This window comes from Rhamphochromis sp. 'chilingali' (assembly GCF_963969265.1).
Source record: "Rhamphochromis sp. 'chilingali' genome assembly, chromosome: 5".
Taxonomy (NCBI): Eukaryota; Metazoa; Chordata; class Actinopteri; order Cichliformes; family Cichlidae; genus Rhamphochromis; species Rhamphochromis sp. 'chilingali'.
The window spans coordinates 2,086,207-2,105,576 of NC_137932.1; the positions used below are offsets into that span (position 1 = coordinate 2,086,207).

Genomic DNA, 19,370 nt, shown 5'->3' on the forward strand with positions numbered 1-19,370 from the left:
AGATCAGCATGAAACAACAGCTCCCCAGCCAGCCCGACACAGGTGATTTCATGCCACTTCCAACTGAATCCTGGAGAGGACAATTTAAGGTGAGGATCCAGTCAAAAAAAAAAAATTTTAAGTGCTCTCTCTGTAGAAAATCCAAAGCCTCGATCTCTCTCAAGTTTTAAAGACAAAGTAAAAAAAATGAAAATAACTTTTAAACTGTACCTACTTATTTAATAAGTAGTGCTGTGCAGCAATGCAAATTTTGCTATAAACACAGATCCCGTCTTTAAAGAGCTTACACAGCTTATGTAGGGAGATGAGGGTCACGAGATGAATCATCATTAATTTGGAAATTCTGGACACATTTAGTTTATTTAACATTAGTTAAACACACCTTGGTTAATTTTGAAACTGTGTTTTTATGAGCCCTGGAATGTAAATGTGTCTAACGCAGCTTCTGTTGTTCAAATGTGCTATAAGCTTTAAAGAAAATAAACATGACAGTCAACACAAAAAGGTTCGACATGTTCCATGCTGCATGTTTATGTTGTCATTTTTCATTTCCAACAGTAAGAATAATTTAGCACAGTTCACTGTGCTGTTTACTGAACTTAAAGGACAGAAACAAAGTATCCTATTCTGCTAGCATCTGCTACCACCTCTGTTAATTAGTGCTTTATTGGAGCAGGTATAATACAAAAATCCTTAGTGTGGTAGCAGATTCTTGGATCTGCAGTGAAACAATATGTAACAACTTCTAACAGCAGTGACCTTTTCCATAATTTTCCACAATGTTTTATCTGATTTCCAGCAGCCGACCTGAGTAATCGTGTGACAGATTACAAATGGCCTGTTTAAGTGCTATTGTCCGCTGTTAATGGGAAACAAGACTGAACAAATGAAAAACAGCGAGACAATTTATGATTTGCTCTATTTCAAGCAAACTAGGTGGGAAGAGGTAAAGCTGTGAATCCCGCGAGAGGGCAAAAGCAATATCCACAGAAAAGGAGGAGGATGTTAAAAGAACCTTAGCGTGAGAGGATCGAGGGACTTTCTAGATATGAGGTAGTCTAGTTTGGCTCAGAACTAATAAAACTGTTTTTAAATGAAGCTGATTTCCGACCTCAAGCAAACATTTTTGTGAAATCACAAAATGAGGCAGACAGGGATTTTTTATGGGGTGACTTTAGCTTTTAGATCTCATGACATCATAGCTGTGAGAGTTAGTGGCTGCTGGCCCCCTGAGCAAATCCTTCCTGTTGAAGTGATTTCTTTTTTCAGCTACCCAGGGAGGGAATTCGTGACTAAACAGGATGAGTGATTATTCGATGTGCAGATATTCAGGTTCCTGCTCGTGATTTGTATAAATTGGCACCCAGAGCCAAATAATTCACCACCGATTCAATTGCACAGCTGCCTCAGAGAGTTGGATGAATGTCTACTGACATCTACTGGTTGAAAATGTAATTTCATGAGTGGGACCAATCACAAGCAGAGATGATGCAGTCAGAGTTCTATCAGCTGTTACAGTTTTTTCTGAATGCTTAAACCCTAACTGTGATTCCTGTAGCACAATCTCTAAAACTATTCAGACTTATAGCAAAACCACTCACTGAGTTTGCAAAACTAAAAGCACAAAAACTGCTTTGCACTCAGTTTGCAATTTTGTAACACACACTTTGCAAAACTGTAGGCACAATTCACTGCACAACACTCAATTACCAAATTTCCAACACACTCCTAGCAAAAGCATACACATGTATGGCTATCATTAACACTAATTTGCCAACTGTCTGGCACACTTTCACATGTGAAAACTTCTTTAGATAATTAGTTCACTTTGCAATCAGCCTAAGCACTATAATACAGGTAAGCTGTGTGTGCGGAGTACAATGGAGGGAGCAGAAAGAGTGAGAAGTAGAGGAGGCCGAGGAAGAGGACGTGGAGGTGAAGAAGTAGGATGAAGAGGACAACAAGGACAAGGAGGAGCAAGAGGAAGACGAGGAGGGGGGAGAGGAAGATGAGGAGGGGGGAGAGGAAGGGTAGGAAGAGTAAGAAATAGAATTGCTGATGACATCAGAGCTACAATAGTGGACCATGTAATCAACCGTGGAATGACCCTGAGGGTAGCTGGCCAACGGGTCCAGCCTAACTCGAGCCGCTACACTGTAGCAAGCATCATAAGGACATCTTGAAATGAGAATCGGTGAGTACAGTCACTTCGCACAAAGATTTGTAGCACTGCCATATGCCAATGAGAAACACACCAATACCATTGATGTAAAAATACTGAAATTGTTACTTTACAGAATTGCTAGATGACCAGATGCTGGGGGCAGAGGAAGCATGTTCACTGCAGACCAAGTAACCCATAGAGTCATTATGGCGATTGCAAATAATCCTATACTTGGAAATAAACACTTGTGTTTGTTTTGATGTGGTTGAATAAACAGCAGTACTTGAAGTTTGGATCCCTCTATGCTTATGGATCTATGACAGAAGTATGAGCTCACACTGACATAGCCTACCTTGTGCACAGAGAAAGCAAAAGCCAGATGTGTTTTGTATTCATACCATCAGTGTGCAGTTGGCGCATTGTGTGCTTAGTAGATGATGGCTTGTGTGTACTGTTTGATACGGAAACACCATTTTTACGAAGGTGTGGAGTTAATCTAGCTGTGTTTGCTTTTGCAAGAGAACTACAATGTTTTGATTATTGGGTGACAGGTTTTCTTATTTGTGTGAAGAGTTTTGCAAAATTAGCCAATAGTTACAAAAAATGGGCTTAAGCAATCAGAAAAAACTGTAAACGTATTCAAAGTGCCATCAGTGTAAAGTGCTGTGCAGAAGCCGCCAGTCATGTCTTTATATTTTTCTTGCAAAGACACAGACTTTTGGGTTAAAGTGCTCGTGGTAAATAGTTCTTGAGGCTTCCTGAAGGTCTTTCAAAGTTTTTCTTTGGATATCGGCTGTTTTTTAACACATTTCAGGCCACTCCTGGTACGCGATCACTTTCAGAGGAATGTCTTTTTGTTTGTAAGCCACTGCCACTGACCTGTGAATCATTCAAGCATAAAAAGGCGCCTAACTCAAGGAATGAACCAGCATTGTTTCTACACATGAAAGATAACTTAGTGAAGAATTTTAAATTGTCGCTATGTTACTGTAACAAAAACATGTCATTTGTTTTCATTTTTTCCAAAGTCATTGAAAAATGCCAAAGATAAAACTGTTTGACAGACATAAGATAGTATTTTTCCCACAGTCAAAGAGCTATTAACTGAAAACTTGAAACATCTCTGCATGGTGTGGAGGGCAGGTGGGGGACAAAAGCAGAAGTGTCAGGCCTAAAGAAAACTATCTACAGCAGACTTTATCCGTCTACTGTTCACTGAAGCCTTATGGGCTCAGTGGAAAGGTGGCTGTCAAGAGGCCATTGTTAACTGGGACAAAGGGGTGAGTGTATGTCAAGATACACAAAAACTAGACTGAAAATGAGTGACAATGCAGTGATGAATCCAAATTTGACATTTTTGGTTCAAATTGTCATCAGTATGTCCAGAGGAGGTCAGCCGAGAGGTACAACACTGAGTGCCTACAGCCATCTGTAAACCACGGTATAGGCTCTGTCATGGTTTGAGACTGCGGTCAGCCAGTAGTGTTGGGAATGTTGTCAAATTTGATGGACGTATGATCCCAGAAAGGTACAGTCAGATTTTGATCCTGCAGCACCATCAGGAGAGCATCTGATTGCAGATGGCTTCATTTTGTATCATGACAATGATCTCAAACACACTGTCAATGCAGTAAAATCATACCAGGATAGAAAATCCACACAATGGAAAACTATCAGTCATGGATCGGCCCCCTCAGAACTCAGATCTTATCATTACTGAGGCAGCGTGGATCCTCGACAGAAAACAAAACAAAGGGCAGCCAGCACCCAAAGAAGATCTTTGAATGTCCTTCAAGAAGCCTGGAGAACTAGTCCTGAAGACTACCTAAATACATTACACGGAAGCTTGACTAAGAGAGTTCAGGCTGAAGAATAAAGGTGGTCTTACCAACTATTTGACTTTCAAGCTTTTTAGAATTGTACAAACCAATTTCAATAAATCACTGTAGCTGGTTCTTATGTTCCCAGCAAAACGTTGGTTTTAAATACAGTTGGTCTGGGACTTTTGCACAGCAGGGTAATAATATAGATAATTTATAATAATAGGCCATAATAATGTACTTATACATGAAATAAGGTTCAAAATGAAATGTTACAGCCACTTTAACAGATTCTTTGCCTCTTGGAATATTCCAGCAGGCTGTTCAATAATTCATTCATGGTTAATCCGTGGGTTAACATTAGTTTAAAGCTTTTTTAATGTTCTTTTTCTCTTAACTATAGCTGAGATTTAGTCCTATATTATGGACATGTTCTCTTCTTCCACTGTCTGTGATTACATGAACTAATTCTTTTGATTCCAGGATTGGAAAAAAGAACACTATCGCGTCAAGGCTTTAAATGTGAGTTCAAAGGGGACCAATTATGCTTTTCGTTTGTCTCTTTTATGTCATAAACAGTGTAAGAGGTCAGTGTATGCCTGTGAGCCTAAAACCCAGCGTGATCTAAATTCTCAGACTGTTTCTTCTACTCTTGGCTCGATAATGTCAGTGGGAGTGAATATCCTTAATATGGCCATCTGCCTGTGAGCACAGATGTCCCACCAGCGTGGCTGATAAACACTGTGTTTGTGAGGACAGACAGTCAGCAAAAATTTAAATAGGAGATCAAATGTATGTATTTATGTATAACTGTAAATAATGCAAACCTACTATAGTACAGTGCAAAGGTGATATTAACACATACCGTACAATATTTGTCTGAAATAAAAATTTTAAAAAGCCTTCCTGTTTGACATGTCCCCTAGATATTTAGGTTGATCCACGGATATCCCAGTTTAATGGCAGGTCTTTTCTGGTTTCCGTGACACTGAGCACAAAACCAGGACCCTGAAACTTCATCACAGTCGCCTTTATTTGAATCCTGTGATTTCTCTGCTGCTGCTGCAGCGGGGAAAGCCTTGTTAAAATAACATGTAGTTGTAATGTATATTTTTTATAATGTTACACCGAAACTATAAATGAAATCTAACAATAAACATTCAATATAAATAAAATAAATCACAACAAATACATAACAAGTCTGACAATAATTTACAGAAAGATTTCAGAATATTTACATATCTGTTTGTCAAACAGTAAAGACGCCTTTTATTTTCTTTTTATGTATTTTTTTATATTTTATTTTGATATTTGTCGAGGCGCGTGACGGCACTTCCGGGCCGGGCCGTACGGAGGCGCGGCGTTGCTGTGGGCGCAGCATCCCGAGATACAAAGAAGACGCAACAATGGCCGATATATCCCTCTATCTCACCAACGTTAATGTGTCGATAGGACGGAACATGGACGTGCGGCCGGTCGGTAGTCTCGCCTCCATAATTACCGCCGTTAGCGAGGTGATAGCAGCCTTGCTAACGATGAAAGTGTAGCTTGTTGTCACTTGTCAGCTGTGTCATGGTTGTTCTCCTTGGTGAAGATGTTACTATTAGATATTTGTCGTTTTTGTTTGTTTGTGATGTGTGTTTGTTCACAAAGGCACCTTCCAGCTCCTGGTTTCTCTTATTTCACTGACCTGCTGTTTAGTCTGAATATCTCTGCTTCCTTGCTATGTCTCCCCAGAATCACAGTCCAAACCCTCCCAACGACTTTGAGAGTGTGGAGCTGGAGGAGCTGGATAAAGGAGTGCAGCAGAAGGAGAAGGCACCCCGGCGGATCATCCATTTTTCCAGCGGTGAGACGATGGAGGAGTACAGCACAGACGAGGAGGAGGATGGAGAGGAGAAGGAGCAGGAGAGGAAGGACCTGCTGTCCTCCCCGGTCGATGCGGTGAGGGTGAGGACCAGTGAGCGGACAGTAGATTAGATAACAGAAACTGTGTCGTCTCTTTTTGTTCTTAAGTAACTGTTACATTTGATTCGTGCTGCAGTCAAAGATGACCTGGGGGCCTTACTTCTGGTTCCATATGTGGAGAGCGGCTACGTCCACCATCTCAGGTTTGTGTAGCAACATTTATTTTACATATGCTTTATTAAACTCTTTAGGACACTTCTGACATCTTAGTTTTACTATGCATCGCATCATTTAGGCTCTTATTTTAGGAAATGTTGCAGAGGTTTAATAGAAACTGGAAAAGCGGTAATATTGCTGATAATATTTACCTCTTATTTCTCACAGAAATAAAAAAAAAAAGCAGTGATTTGCATATATCTTTTAATTTTAGGAGATTATTGGTTTTGCACAGGTTCAGATCACCTCCAGGATGCGGTTACTTAACTTGCTTATTCATAAATGTGAAATTTTAGTCCTAATAGTCAATTATGGATGTTCTGCCACAATTGAAAGTTTTCCTGAAGAAGAAGTCTTGATAAAAAATAAAACAGAGTCTTACACAATTTACTGCAGCGTCCTCGGTTATTTTATATTTGGATGTTATCATTTTCACCCAGTAGCGGGTCGTTACAGATGTGTTTCAGCTCCACAGTGTTACAGAACAAGCAACAAGCCATCAGTTTCTAAACCAAGATTGTGTAAATTGATTTAAAACTGCTTTAAACTGGCTGCCCATCCGTTTTATTTAGCAGTCTTCCTCCACATCAAGTATTCCAGGCGGGACACCGAGGCCTTCCTAACCTGGCTGAGAGCTTAATCTCTACAACATGCACTGGCTCCGCCTCAGTTTCTGCACACATGATGCCACTCGCTTATTCCAGATGACGCTGTGGCTAGCTTCTGACTGTTAGTGGATATTGGGGAACCTTCTGTTATATTACCCATCACGTCATTTGTCAGTCGCCTGTATCTTTTGCTCCAGTTTGGGTTTTTTTCTTTCGCTACAGAATGAGATTGTCAAGCAGGCCAGCACTGTCGCTACACCTGCCATAAATGTTGCCATACGATGGAGTCAGTCTGCTAATCACTCTGTGATTTATGGTGTCAAGTTGGCAGTGAAATGTTTATCATAATACAGCAGTTACCTCGCCTTGTCATCAAAAGCAACACCTTCAAACTGCGGCCAATCATTTAATCGCCACAAGTTGCAGTCGGCTGCAGAGTGTCAGAAAATGAACAGACAGCGAGAGACAGAGCTCTGAATCAGCAGGTAGCTTTGTGGTGTTTCAGGGGCTCGGCTAACATTATGTCAGCATGGTGGTGTTCTTCGTAGTATTGACATTTATTTAATAAGATATCTGTATTTGGTGCTCCTCTATCAATACTATACGCGTGCAAAATATCGCAGCACTACGCAGTGATAAATTAAAGAAGCTTGCTTTGCGTTCTGCTGTAGGAGAAACCAGATTCACGACTGAAGAGCGAACACAGACGAGCTCCTGTCACAACACTGTCCAGTGATACAGGAGGGGCGGGTCTAACACAGTCCAGCTTTATCACAACAGACAGGTACGGCGTCAGCATCACCATCAACCTGCCAATCCTCTTTTTCATCCCTCCACCCCCTGCTTGTGAGGTTCTTGAACTCTTTCACTTGAGGCGGCTGTCGTCGGGCAGTTTGACAGGACCGTGACCTCTGACTCGGAGGTGCTAATTCTCATCTTAGCCAATTTGCACTCAGCTGCAAACTGTGCGACGTGCCAGCTCGAGGTCACCGCTTGATGAAGCTGACAGCCAGCTGTGAATGGCCGACCAAAGCTGGCTAACACTTAAAACCTGACTCACTGCTGCGTGACTTGATCAGCTTGTATTTTATAACCACGTATTCCTTTTGTTTCCACAGCTTGCGACTACCTCGGGGAGAGGATGGCCTCCCTGTTTGGGATAACATCAGCCAAATATCAGTACGCCATTGATGAGTACTACAGGATAAAGAAAGAGGTAGGAAGCTGTCTAATTCAGAGACGATGTTCATGATTATTCTGTGTCATTTAAAAACATGTTTGTGTCATTTGGTCAGAGGGAGGAAGAGAAAGAGGAAAACCGTCTGTCAGAAGAAGCTGAGAGATCCTTCGAACAGCTACGATCCCGGGAAGAGGTGGACGAGCCGATCACTGACCGCGTGGAGGAGGAGGCGGCGACCGCTCGCCCTGATGTCACCTATCAGGTGGAGAATGAAAATCAGGCAGCTCCGAGCACCATCCGGGTCCCTGCCATCGTGACAGCAACCTAACCATCCCTGGAAGAAGGAGAATCTCCTCCCGGTGTCTGTTTTTTAAAGCAGGAACACTGTCTTGGTTTGTGTACAGCACAGCTTTAGATGGGCGGCACTGCTGCTTTGTGGTTGAATGGCGGTGGCAGCAGAGCTGCGACAGTGCAGGAATTAACTCCTGGATAACATGTAGCGTATTTTGATCTTTGAATAAATTCAAATTAACAAGAGGTGTATTGTTAAAAAGAGAGAGAGAAATATAGCTTGGGGAAATGTCATGTGCCAACTGCTAACACAGTTTTCTTTCCATCGTTTGCCCTTTTAGAGCAGGTTTCCTCTTTGATAAGTTCATCCAGTGTGCAGTGAAGCATCGCTCCCTTGTGCCTCCACCGGTACTGTGCCTAAATCACCGATACAGCCAAGTCAGCGCCACGTGTTGTCATTGCAGACATAAAACAGCCTTGAATTTAGTGAGCGCACTCTACACTGGATAACGTGTTACACGTAGGTTTTGTAGTTTTTGTCGTTCTTGGAGCACCAGACTGCACCAACCAGCTGGCCTTCCTAACACTCCTCACACACTGATTGGTTCTGTTTTTGTGTTGATGTGTATTAAGCCTGCGTTACGTTTAATGTCTGTGGAAGCACTGAGCAGATTTAGTCCTGGTTACCAGAACAACTACGGATCACAGGACTGACATCTAATTTAAAAAACCAGTGGAAACAGGTTCAGCTGATCTGTGTGGCTCTTCTGCCTCATCCACTGTAAATGTGAACACAGATGTGGCGCATAAGCCTTTGGTAATGGCAGGGAGCATTGTGACACTAAGTCTGCAAAATGACTTATTTCTAACTGTTTTTATTACCATTTTTATATTTATGTATTTATTTTACTGAACTGACTGAGCACTTAATTTTTGGATTTTTCTATTGTTTTTCATGATAAACTGTTAATAAATTTATTGTCTGACTTTTAGACTCGTCTGTGTGGGAGTTTTTTTAATTTCAGGACGGCAAACATAAACAAGATTAATAGAGGCAGCTTTCATTTTAAAAGTCGATGTTGGCAGTGCTGCTGATTCGTGCCCTTTAAAGGCTCAGAGCGCGGCCACAGTGCGAGCGACATGAGCGATTGGCTTTGTCAGTCCTGACGAACAGCCCGTGTCATTGTGTATGCAGACCGCTCTGAGGTCACAGACCCTGTCCGCTCGCAGCACAATGTGCCCATTTTCAGGCCAGAGGAGGTTTCTGTGGTCATGAACGGCCTCCTCTGCAGTCATTCTGATGACATAAACAACAGTAACGCACGCTTAGCTCAGCTCAGAGGTGGGAGAATATTCAAAACTGGTAGGGTTTTGAATAAGAGGGTGGCACGAATATCCGTCTGATAATATTTCAAACCAATTCAATACCAAACCACAGCTTTAGCACATTACAGTCATTTAAGACGAGCGCCATGAGTTTCAGTAGGGCAGCAGGTGTGAAAAGGACACTGAGAAAAAATGAATATTTTTTAGATTTACAGAAAAAATTCTCCAATATTCTCTGAAGTTCTTATGGAAGAAACCCTGAATAACTTTAAGCTTATGAAGTCAAATAATTAATAGGAAGAAAAACCGTTTGTTTAAGTGAAGACAAAAAGTCTCCCTGTTATTGCTGCAAGCAATCATGAAATGAAAAAGGAAAAACTGGGGAAGTTATCAGGTCGATTCCTGCTCTATGCTCAAAAAGGATGAAATTCTCCTTCCAGCTGTTTCCTGTAGGGGTCGCCACTACGTGCCTCTACCTAGTGTCCTCTTCTGCCACAGCAAACCTCTGCATGTCCTCCGCTCTGCATCCATGAATCACCTTTGTGGTTTTCCTCCTGACTGGCAGCTCCATCTTCAGTATCCTTCCTTCAGCATGTGCACTCTCCCTCCTCTGCACATTTTAACATCCACGTTGTCTCCAAACCACTCCACAGTGAGCTTTCCCTTCGGATGCACTCATTTTCTTTCTTTCAAAGTCTTTTACACCTCCTGCGTGACCTCCTGTCTTTTGGTTAGTGCCGTCGTTTCCAAACCACAAATCACAGCAGCTCTCACACTGTCTTGTAAAACTTCTCTTTCACTCTTGCTGCTATTCATCTGCCACAAATCAGCCCCGACATTCATTTTCAATTACCAGAAATTAATGTTACCAAAAAAGTAACAACATTAAATCGATGTAACACTTCCTATTTAAAATAAATACACCAGTTCCTTTCTTAGCCAAACTCATCCCTGTGTACACAAGAAGCTAATGGGCTAACCGCTCAGCTTAGCTTAGCAAAAAGGAGCTAACCTTGTTTCACACAAAGCTCCTTGCAGCCTCCTGTAAGCTGTGCTTCAGTTTTTATGCAGATTAAAAGTATTGATTATCCAAAACTGTGTTATTCTGGAGGGTTTGGAGTAAGTAAGGCTAAACTGGACAGCTGCTGGTTTTAGCTCCATGTCATTTTTGACCGATATGCAAATCAGTATTTTAGCTTATACCACGATGAGGCATTCAGCTGTCTATGCACAATTCATAAGAATCTTTAATCTTCTTAGAAGTGCTGTCAGAATTTACCTTTCACATGAGGATCACGTAATGGGGGCTCAGTGCTCAAAGTCAAGGTCACGTGTGTTTTTCCAAGCAGTGAGAACTGTGAGGGATCATTAGTCAAATGAGATGCGTCATCGGCATTCTTGTTTCCAAAATGCTGAATTTTCCACCTCTGCAATCAAAAAGATCTTTTTGATAAAATATTAAGTTTCATTTTGATTTTTTATGCAAATCGAGTTTCCCCTTGACAGCGCCCGAAAAGACAAGGCCAGTGTGTTAAGGTTAATTAGTCAAAGTGGTGTTGCTAATGCTGAGAACAAATTTTAGAGCTCAAGAAACACTAACGTGACAAACCGGAGATTTTGAAGTGTGAGGAAATTCCGCTTTCAGAGGAGTTTCACTTATTTTCTAAAAATAAAACAGGGCTTGAAAAAAAGTAGTATGCCAGTATTTTGGGGCTTAATGAGAACCTGAATGACTTATGGTGTATGTTAGGTGGTGAGCACAGAATTTCCCCTTCAGCATAATTGCTGCTTTCTCTGTCCCTCTGGTCATTTTGACAAGCTGGGAAATGATATATGTGGACACCTAAAACTGCAAACTAGCAAACAAGCTAGGAAAGAAAAGCCTGTTGGTGCATGAAGCTCCATTTGGTGGTGGCTTACATATCACAGCGCATCATTACAGTGGTGCCATGATGAGACGGCTCATCTCTAATTCTCAGAAAGTGAAGTGAATTCACTCCACAGCCAGAGCCACACAAGGCATCCTCACACAGCACCCACGCTGGGAGACAGTACCACCCACCGACAGGCTGTGCAGCCCCGTACACAGTCATAGCACACTGATCATTCATTATGCTCATAATTCAACAGAGACAGGGCAGATTTTTAAATTGTTGTGAGTTAGGCTGCAAGATGAATATTTTTGTTAGGAATATTGATGTTGTTGCGAGCCTGAAGGTTGATCCATATCAGCGCTTGTCCAACCTGCTGTAAACAAACCAAAAACAGCTCCTAGCTCATTTGATCTATTATTTATTTATGTGCTTCTGTATCTCCGTACGCATACATTTCAAATCTCAGTTCAGCCTGGGGACCTTTTTATTTTAGCTGTAAAAGGCTGATGGGGCACTGTGGGCACGGTGGGATGGTTGTGTGGACATCCGATAACTTGAGAAAGAGGTCAGGTTTTCAAACATAGTCGTATCTAGTCCTCGGAATTTGTTGCTGAGGAGTTTCGGTCCACTCTTCCTTATAAAACTGCTTCTGTTCTCTGAGGTTTGTGTACATTTGTCTAAGCACAGCTTTCTCAAGGTCCCACCACAGCATCAGGCTGAGGTCTGAATTTTGTATCACCTTGACTCTTTTCTTTTTCAGCCATTCTGTTGTAGACTCGCTGCTATGCTTGAGATCATTGCATAAGAAATAAGAACCACCGGGGAACATGATATAAAAGTGTGTTATGTTGCATCAGCCATGAACCTCTCTGTTCTTTTTGTCTTTGGAAAGTGTGTCTAATCCAACCAAGCGGGGCACGTTGGCATTTGCTTGCCCTTTTTGTCATTAGCCCCCAATGAAAGGAAACAAAAGGCTTTTCATCTTTAAAAACCTCAAAATCTGATAAGTTTGCAAATATACTTACATTCGGTTTCAAAAACACTCAGCTCAAGGCTACATAATGGGACCTCCCTAATGAGGGGGTGACATCATGGCTAAATCTTTTATTCCATCTGTGGCGATTGTCGAAAAATCGAACCCTCAACCTAAAAGCAGAGTTGCACTAACTTCTCTTAAAAAAGGAAATGTAAATTAAAAATGTAATTCATTATATGTTGTTGTTGTTGTTATACATACACGCATGTGTCTGTGTGTGTTATATGTACATAGTGTATGTAATACTTACAAAGGCGCTGTTACACAAGCACACCAGGACAAATCTCAGGTTTTAAGTTAAATTCCCATCAGTGCAGTTTGCAGTTGCAGCACCAGACTCTGGAATAATCTTCAGAGTCAGTTCAGTCTTTTAAATCACGTCTTAAAACTCACTTTTTTACGCTGACTTAATTCAAGCTCAGTTTGAGTACCATCAGACCTGTTTTTTAATGTTAATTCATTCTGTGTTTGTTTTTCTACTTTTGTTCTTAACTGATTGTGACGCACTTTGGTCAACTCTGTTGCTTCTAAATGTGCTGTAGAAATAAAATTTGAATTGAACTGAATCAAAACATAGTATAAGTTAAAGTAATGGCAATATTTTAAATGACATGTGGACATTATTTACATCTACAGTGTACCCACTCACTACTACATTGCATTTCCTTCCTCTTGTACACCAAAAGTAGAGCAGCATCCAAACCAAACCACTAACTACCTCTTAGATGTTTGTCTTTGAGAATGGCTGGGCTATTTTTGTTTCCTTTACAAATTGAACAATTCCTTATGAGTCCAGCAGAGGGCAGCACTCTCTTTAACAGGAGAGACTAACTGAGGTTAGAATAGAGCGGGGGAGCAGCTAAGCTAAAACAGTGTAGGTGACACTGATCATGAAGTAAGTTTGTGGATGATATTGGGGTTTGTTTTCTTTATTTATTTAGCCTCAAATGCAACAAAAGCAAAACCTCATTAAAACTGCAAACTGAATTTTCCTGATGAAATCTAATCACGATAAGCAGCACTGACTAGCAGCTGGATCAACAGAGAGGAAACCGTCTATCTGAGCTGCTTCCTTCATGGAGATGTGAGACACGTTGCAGTCATCGGGCACTCAGTGATTAAGAGGGAAAATCCAGACTTGAAAATTCACAATGCTTTTCCTTGTGACTTGTGTGTTTACTGGCGTTGGCATGAATGAGCACACGTGCACAAACATCCGCATGCAAATGTGTGTGCACATTCAAAAGGGTCAGTCCCAAACTGCTGCTTAAACATTCATGTGCCAATCTCCTCCTCTCCCTTTCAACACGGCAGACTCTGTTTGTCTGCTGCTCCGAGCATACCTGGCATTTTTTGTGGGTTGTGAGCGGTGGGGGCTGGGAGAGAAGGTGTTTAGTGATCTGGAGGGAGCCATTCAAGCGAGCATTTTGGCTTCTGAATCACTCAGATGTGGTGCGCGATTCTAATCACGGATCCAAAAACAGAAAAGTAATACACCATGCTAGACTGCCATATGTGCTGATACCTCCAGTCTGCGATTAATCAGGGTGCACATGCTGTTTAGTCACTCGCAAATTACTGTTCTTACACAAGGCTTAGGTGCAGTTTGCACTCCAGATGTAAGACAACCTGCTAATCAGTCTGGCACCTGGCTGCCTTGTCCTTGAGATGCTACCATAACTCCTGAGTGTGAAAAAGAGGCATGTATATAAATGGAAACAGAAGAGAGGAGGTAAGGACATCAAGACTGTGAGACATATAGAAAGACAGAGAGAGGGAGGATGATGAGAACAGCAGCAGCCCCTTTGATGTGGGCCTCAGCGGGGCCCTGTATGTCTAAGACGAGGCTGAGGGAAGGGGATTTCCAGCACTGCTCGGGCTTCTGTCTCACCCCCTTAGCCTTTGCTTCCTCCGTGGGCTACAGTTTAAAAACAGAGAGCCTGTCTTCAAAGACGAAGCCCCTGCAGCCAGGACCATCACTTGAGAATGACAGCTATTGTCATCCCAGTGATAACACATGGTTACAGTCCCACGTTCCCAAAGGGGACGGGGGTACACATGATAAAGTTTGGTTATGTTTGCATGCCACACAATGACACTAAGGAATCATTATTGTTCCGTGTATGCGTCGCAGTGCAACATTTGCATGCTTTGTTGCACTTTGTTGATTTTTTTCAGTGATTTTCGTTTTACCTCAAACGCACGCACACAGACCCACACATATGCATGTGTTGATTTTTTGATTCTTTTTCACATGCATCGAAAACACACGATGCACGATTAGGATCTCCGCTTCACTACTGCCAAAGCTCTTTTTCTCACACATGTTGCAGTTCACACCACACTACACTCTCTGGCTGTCTGCACACAGTGCCCTTTGCACACCCAAACACACATGCACACACCCAAATGCAGAAACATGCACTTCACTGTCAAGTACTGTACGCACACACACACACACACACACTATGTGGTGGAAAGTCCCTGGCACTAGCTGCCTACTATCTCAGCTACAAGTTTGCTAGTACAGGTGGCTGCCACGGTGACAACAAGGCTAACACAGTATGACCTGTGAACCCACAGGGTACTTTACTGACCTGCAGGTGTAATAAACCTTGCAGGGGCTAAAATTAAGTAATAAACATCACATGTGCAATATTTTCATTACCTAGTCTATTAATTCATACTGCAAAAAAATAAAAAATACAAATTGCAGTGGGATAAATGCACAGAAATGTTTCCTAGTCTTTGCTTTGCACTATAGTTTTGGCAAGCAACACCATCGCTATAGTTAAAAAGTGCAAAACTCACTTTTACAATTCAAACATGCATCTGATACAGAAGGAAATGTCTGCAAACTGTATTTTTTTTCTGTAGGTCTTTGATGTTGATGTCTTCATGCTGCTTTATTGTTATATATATATATATATATATATATATATATATATATATATATATATATATATATATATATGAGTCAGTAAAAGCACCGGACAGGATATCATTCTTATCAAGCCATGACTCCGGCTCATAAGATAAGATAAGATAAGATAACCTTTATTAGTCCCACACGTGGGAAATTTGTTTTGTCACAGCAGGAAGTGGACAGTGCAAAAGTTATGAGGCAAAAATTAGAATACAATAAGAATAAATACAGTACACAGCTGTACAGAATAGAATAAAATAATATACTATATACAGTAGAATAAAATAGAATAAAAATATACAATAAGATAAAAATAGAATACGAATGCTATATACAACTGAGTAAAAATACAACGATGCCAGAAAAGATTATTGCACATGTGTGGATGTGTGTGTTTGTTCAGTTAAAGTCTTTGTTGTGGAGTCTGACAGCAGTGGGGAGGAAAGACCTGCGAAATCTCTCCGTCTCATGACACTAATCAAACCACTGTGTCCTTGATTACAATCTGTAAGTTGTCTTCATCTGGACACAAGTCATGGTAAGTGCTGACGCTTTGTGAAAAGTCCTGGCATGAGGCTGACATCAGTCTCATTTCCCAAAACCATTTTAAGGTTATAATGGTGGTAAAATCCGTTTTATGAACCCAATTTAACGTTTAGGTGTTTTCCAAAAGCAATTGATACATGCTATATCACAAAATAGCTCTCAGAGATTAGAAAGAGGATAAGAGCAGCACAAAAAACTCAGTTATTTTTTTTTTTGGCTCATGCACATTTCCTGATGGAACATATTGCGGTTCTGTGTTCTGTGTTGTTTGCCATATGCTTAAATACCCACTGCAACAAACAAATGAACAAAAAGGGTAGCATAAACTGTTGTTTTAATGCATTCATTTCTCACCCCAAATCACTTTAGATTGGATTATCAAAATTATAGCAGGAAATGCAACAATCTAATAATTGTGCATGAGCAAGGAACTGGTGACTGTGGGGAGAAAGAAACCTCTGCCAGCACTAGAAAGGGCAGCCACCTGTTGCTAACAGTTTCCAAGTGTTGCGTGCGATGAAATAGAAGAGAGAAAAGAAGATGATAATCTTAAATCTGATTGGCTAACCTTCCAGGAGCACAGACCTAATTGATTTTTAACTGTTATTGAAGGCAGTGCAAATGAAGCACTGCAAACACGAATAAACTACAAAGTGATGTAAAAACTACCACAATAGAAAAAAAGCTACAAAAATGTAGGCAGTGTGGCTGCAAAGTGAGAGACAATGTAATCACAAAGCGCTAAAAGACTAAAAGAAAGACACAAATTGACTGAAAAAGAAACCAAAAAACCACCACAGACAGTAGTTCAGGGTTTTTTAGGCCCTGGGTTTTCACTCGGGGTGTTTTGCCTCTATGTAGGAGGGGAAGGGGAACCATTTACGTGTCTGTTAATGAACCTACATTTTACTTTCACTATTCATGTGCTGCTGTAGTCGGGATGTAAAGTGCAAACAGGTTTAGCAAAGGTGTGCAAACTGTTCATCGTTGACATCTGCCCGACAGTTCAAGCGCCGTTAGAAGTTTGAAGGAGCAGCAGTGGGTCATTTTGGGCGTTTTGACTCTGAAAAAAGCTGAATGGTCAGCGAGTGCTGTGTTCTGCAGGGTGGAGGCCTGGTGCTTTTTTTCAGAAAGATTGATGTAACTGCTGGTCATGGCAAAGAGTAGTGAAACATCCTCTGCAGAATAATGTGCCTGCATGGGCGGAGTGTGGCACTACAAAAGGACATTAAGGTCCAAATGTAAACTTTAGGTACTTTCCTCAGTAAAGAGCAACAACCACCCCCCCTCCCCTCCCCTAACCTCCCCCCTCCCACACCTCCAATGGTGTCTGTCACTGCTGTCAGATCTGAGCAGCGTGAACACGGATCTGAAACAAGAAGGCAGTGAATATGTCAGGTGGCTTACAGGTCAGCTCGTGGTGTTTCGTGGGTTGCCGGTGACAAAAATAATGGGGGCTCTATTTGTGTGCACTCTTTGAAACACTCTCGTTTTTACCATTCACAAAACAAAGACAGAAGTTGGAATGATAAATGTCTACAAAACAAAAGAGAGATTCAAGTTCTCTGCTTCTTATCATTCATTTGATAACCATAGTCAATGAGGTTAAGAACAGTGGGCAAAGCAATTGTGGAGCTGTTTGTTTAATTGTTGCATTTTCTGCATCGTGAATATCCCTGCACAACATAGCAGCCCGCTGCAAGAGGGCTTTAGTTTCTGAAATGACCGAGATCCTTTAATATGTGTCGGATGATGTGTTTTGTGTATTCTGTGTTAAGCTGGTGCCATGTTCTGTGCTGTGGTGTGCTGGAGCAGCAGACCGAGGGTAAAACACACCAACAGACTCAACAGACTGAGCTGCAAAGTCAGTAACACTGTGGGTGTGGACCTCGCCTATCTGATTGTGGTGTTTAGACAGTCCTTCCCACCACAACGTGCTGGACAGTCACAGGAGGACGATCAACACAAGACTGTTTCCACGATGATCCGCTGCAGGATATCATTCCTACCCATTTCCATCTTGTTTATGTTCTACAATTTGTTTCATATGGAATACCTTTTATTTACAGGATTTTCATATTTTCTATCTTTAACATTTATAGGTTGATTGAGCATCTGTAACAAAGCAACTTCTCCCCTGGCATTCTGACTTGAATTCCAGGGGAGATTATGTAGCTTGTTTAATCTGTTATGACAACAACAGTAGCATAAAGTTAAACCAAAGTTAGCATAGCCTATCGTTTAATATCATGGCCCTAGCTGACCAAGTTAGCATTAGCCACCCATCTGCATTCTTGTTCAAATATGGTCATATTTGATGGTCATCCAGCTCTGCAAAGAAACAAAATGTAAATTGCTACGATGCAAAAGTCGAGACTGCCCATAAGCTACTGGGTGATATCACTGTGGATGCATCCATCTTTCATATACAGTCTGTGGTTATTTTCATGCTATAGCTCAGTTGTACACAAATGTAATGATACGTGCTATAAATAACATGATAATTGTCAAGGTCCTGAGTCTGGTGACCCAGTGTTTGTGTGTTTGGTTTAAGTTATACTCTGAATTATTCTGTTTGTATGATACTTAGAGTTCCTGGTTTCTAGGTTTCTGTTCTCCGTGTGCTCTATGCTTAGTCTTGGTTGTCTGTCTTTATGTCCTCCCTGTGCACCACGTCCTGTTACTTTTTGTCTCAGCTGTGTCTCCCTCCTGTTGTGCATTTCGCTCGTTACCTTGTGTGTAATTGTGCTTCTCTCTGTCCCTCGTTTTCCCCCATGTTGCCTTGGCTTGTCATCCTGTGTGTCTCCTCTGGATACCTCTTCTCTCCTTCCCCTCACATTTCCAGGTTTTCTACATTTTTGTTTCCAGTTTTCAGGCTTCATGTAGTGTTTAGTTTTCCTAGTAACAGTTCCTTTAGCCGCCTGTAGTCGTTCTTTGCTTAAATTTGTAGTTTTGTTCAGTTCAATAAAAACTCGCTTTCTTTTCATCGTCACCCTTTATCTCCGATTGCCTGTGTTTGAGTCCACGCTTCATTCATTTCATTTCGGCTGCCGTGACAATAATAAGAAATTAACAGGTAAAACTTCTCCTCCTATGTTAGATAACTAAAAAGCATATTCAAATAGGACGTTACTTTAAAAAGTATAAAAAGTGGTGGTGTGCAATACTCCAGATTTTGGCATTGATCCCAAGTAAATACAGGGCCAGTACTGACAATAGTTAATAGGAATGTATTTTTTCCTTTACTTTGGGTTTTCTCCTGGGTGCAGCACACCAAGCTGTAAAGAACAATTATATAAGCAACATCCTTCACTGGATTCTTGCTGAAAAGTGACAAATTAAAATAATAGGAATTCAATAAAAACTGGAAGTTTAAAGCAAATGATATAAGGAAAAAAAGCTAAGGGACGCTAAACTGATTCCATAGAGGGAGATCATAATTCTCATTAAGCAGCACACGTCACAGCACAAACTG

At 41.3% G+C, this 19,370-nt stretch overlaps 1 protein-coding gene across 4 annotated transcripts; it reads left to right on the forward strand.

Annotated features, from left to right (window-relative positions):
* Positions 1–5,325: 5,325 nt before the first annotated feature.
* LOC308396528 (protein FAM177A1-like) lies at positions 5,326–9,168 on the forward strand. 4 transcript variants are annotated; one of them, XM_080881900.1, is made up of 5 exons: positions 5,326–5,459; positions 5,722–5,934; positions 6,029–6,095; positions 7,835–7,932; positions 8,012–9,168. In XM_080881900.1, exons 1-5 carry the CDS (start codon positions 5,391–5,393, stop codon positions 8,222–8,224), a joined length of 660 nt encoding a protein of 219 aa, XP_080738026.1. In that variant the 5' UTR covers positions 5,326–5,390; the 3' UTR covers positions 8,225–9,168. The 4 variants fall into 4 exon arrangements, with proteins under 4 accessions (XP_080738026.1, XP_080738027.1, XP_080738028.1 ...); XM_080881901.1 differs by having other exon boundaries at positions 5,722–5,928; XM_080881902.1 differs by having other exon boundaries at positions 5,331–5,498.
* The last annotated feature ends 10,202 nt before the right edge of the window (positions 9,169–19,370 follow it).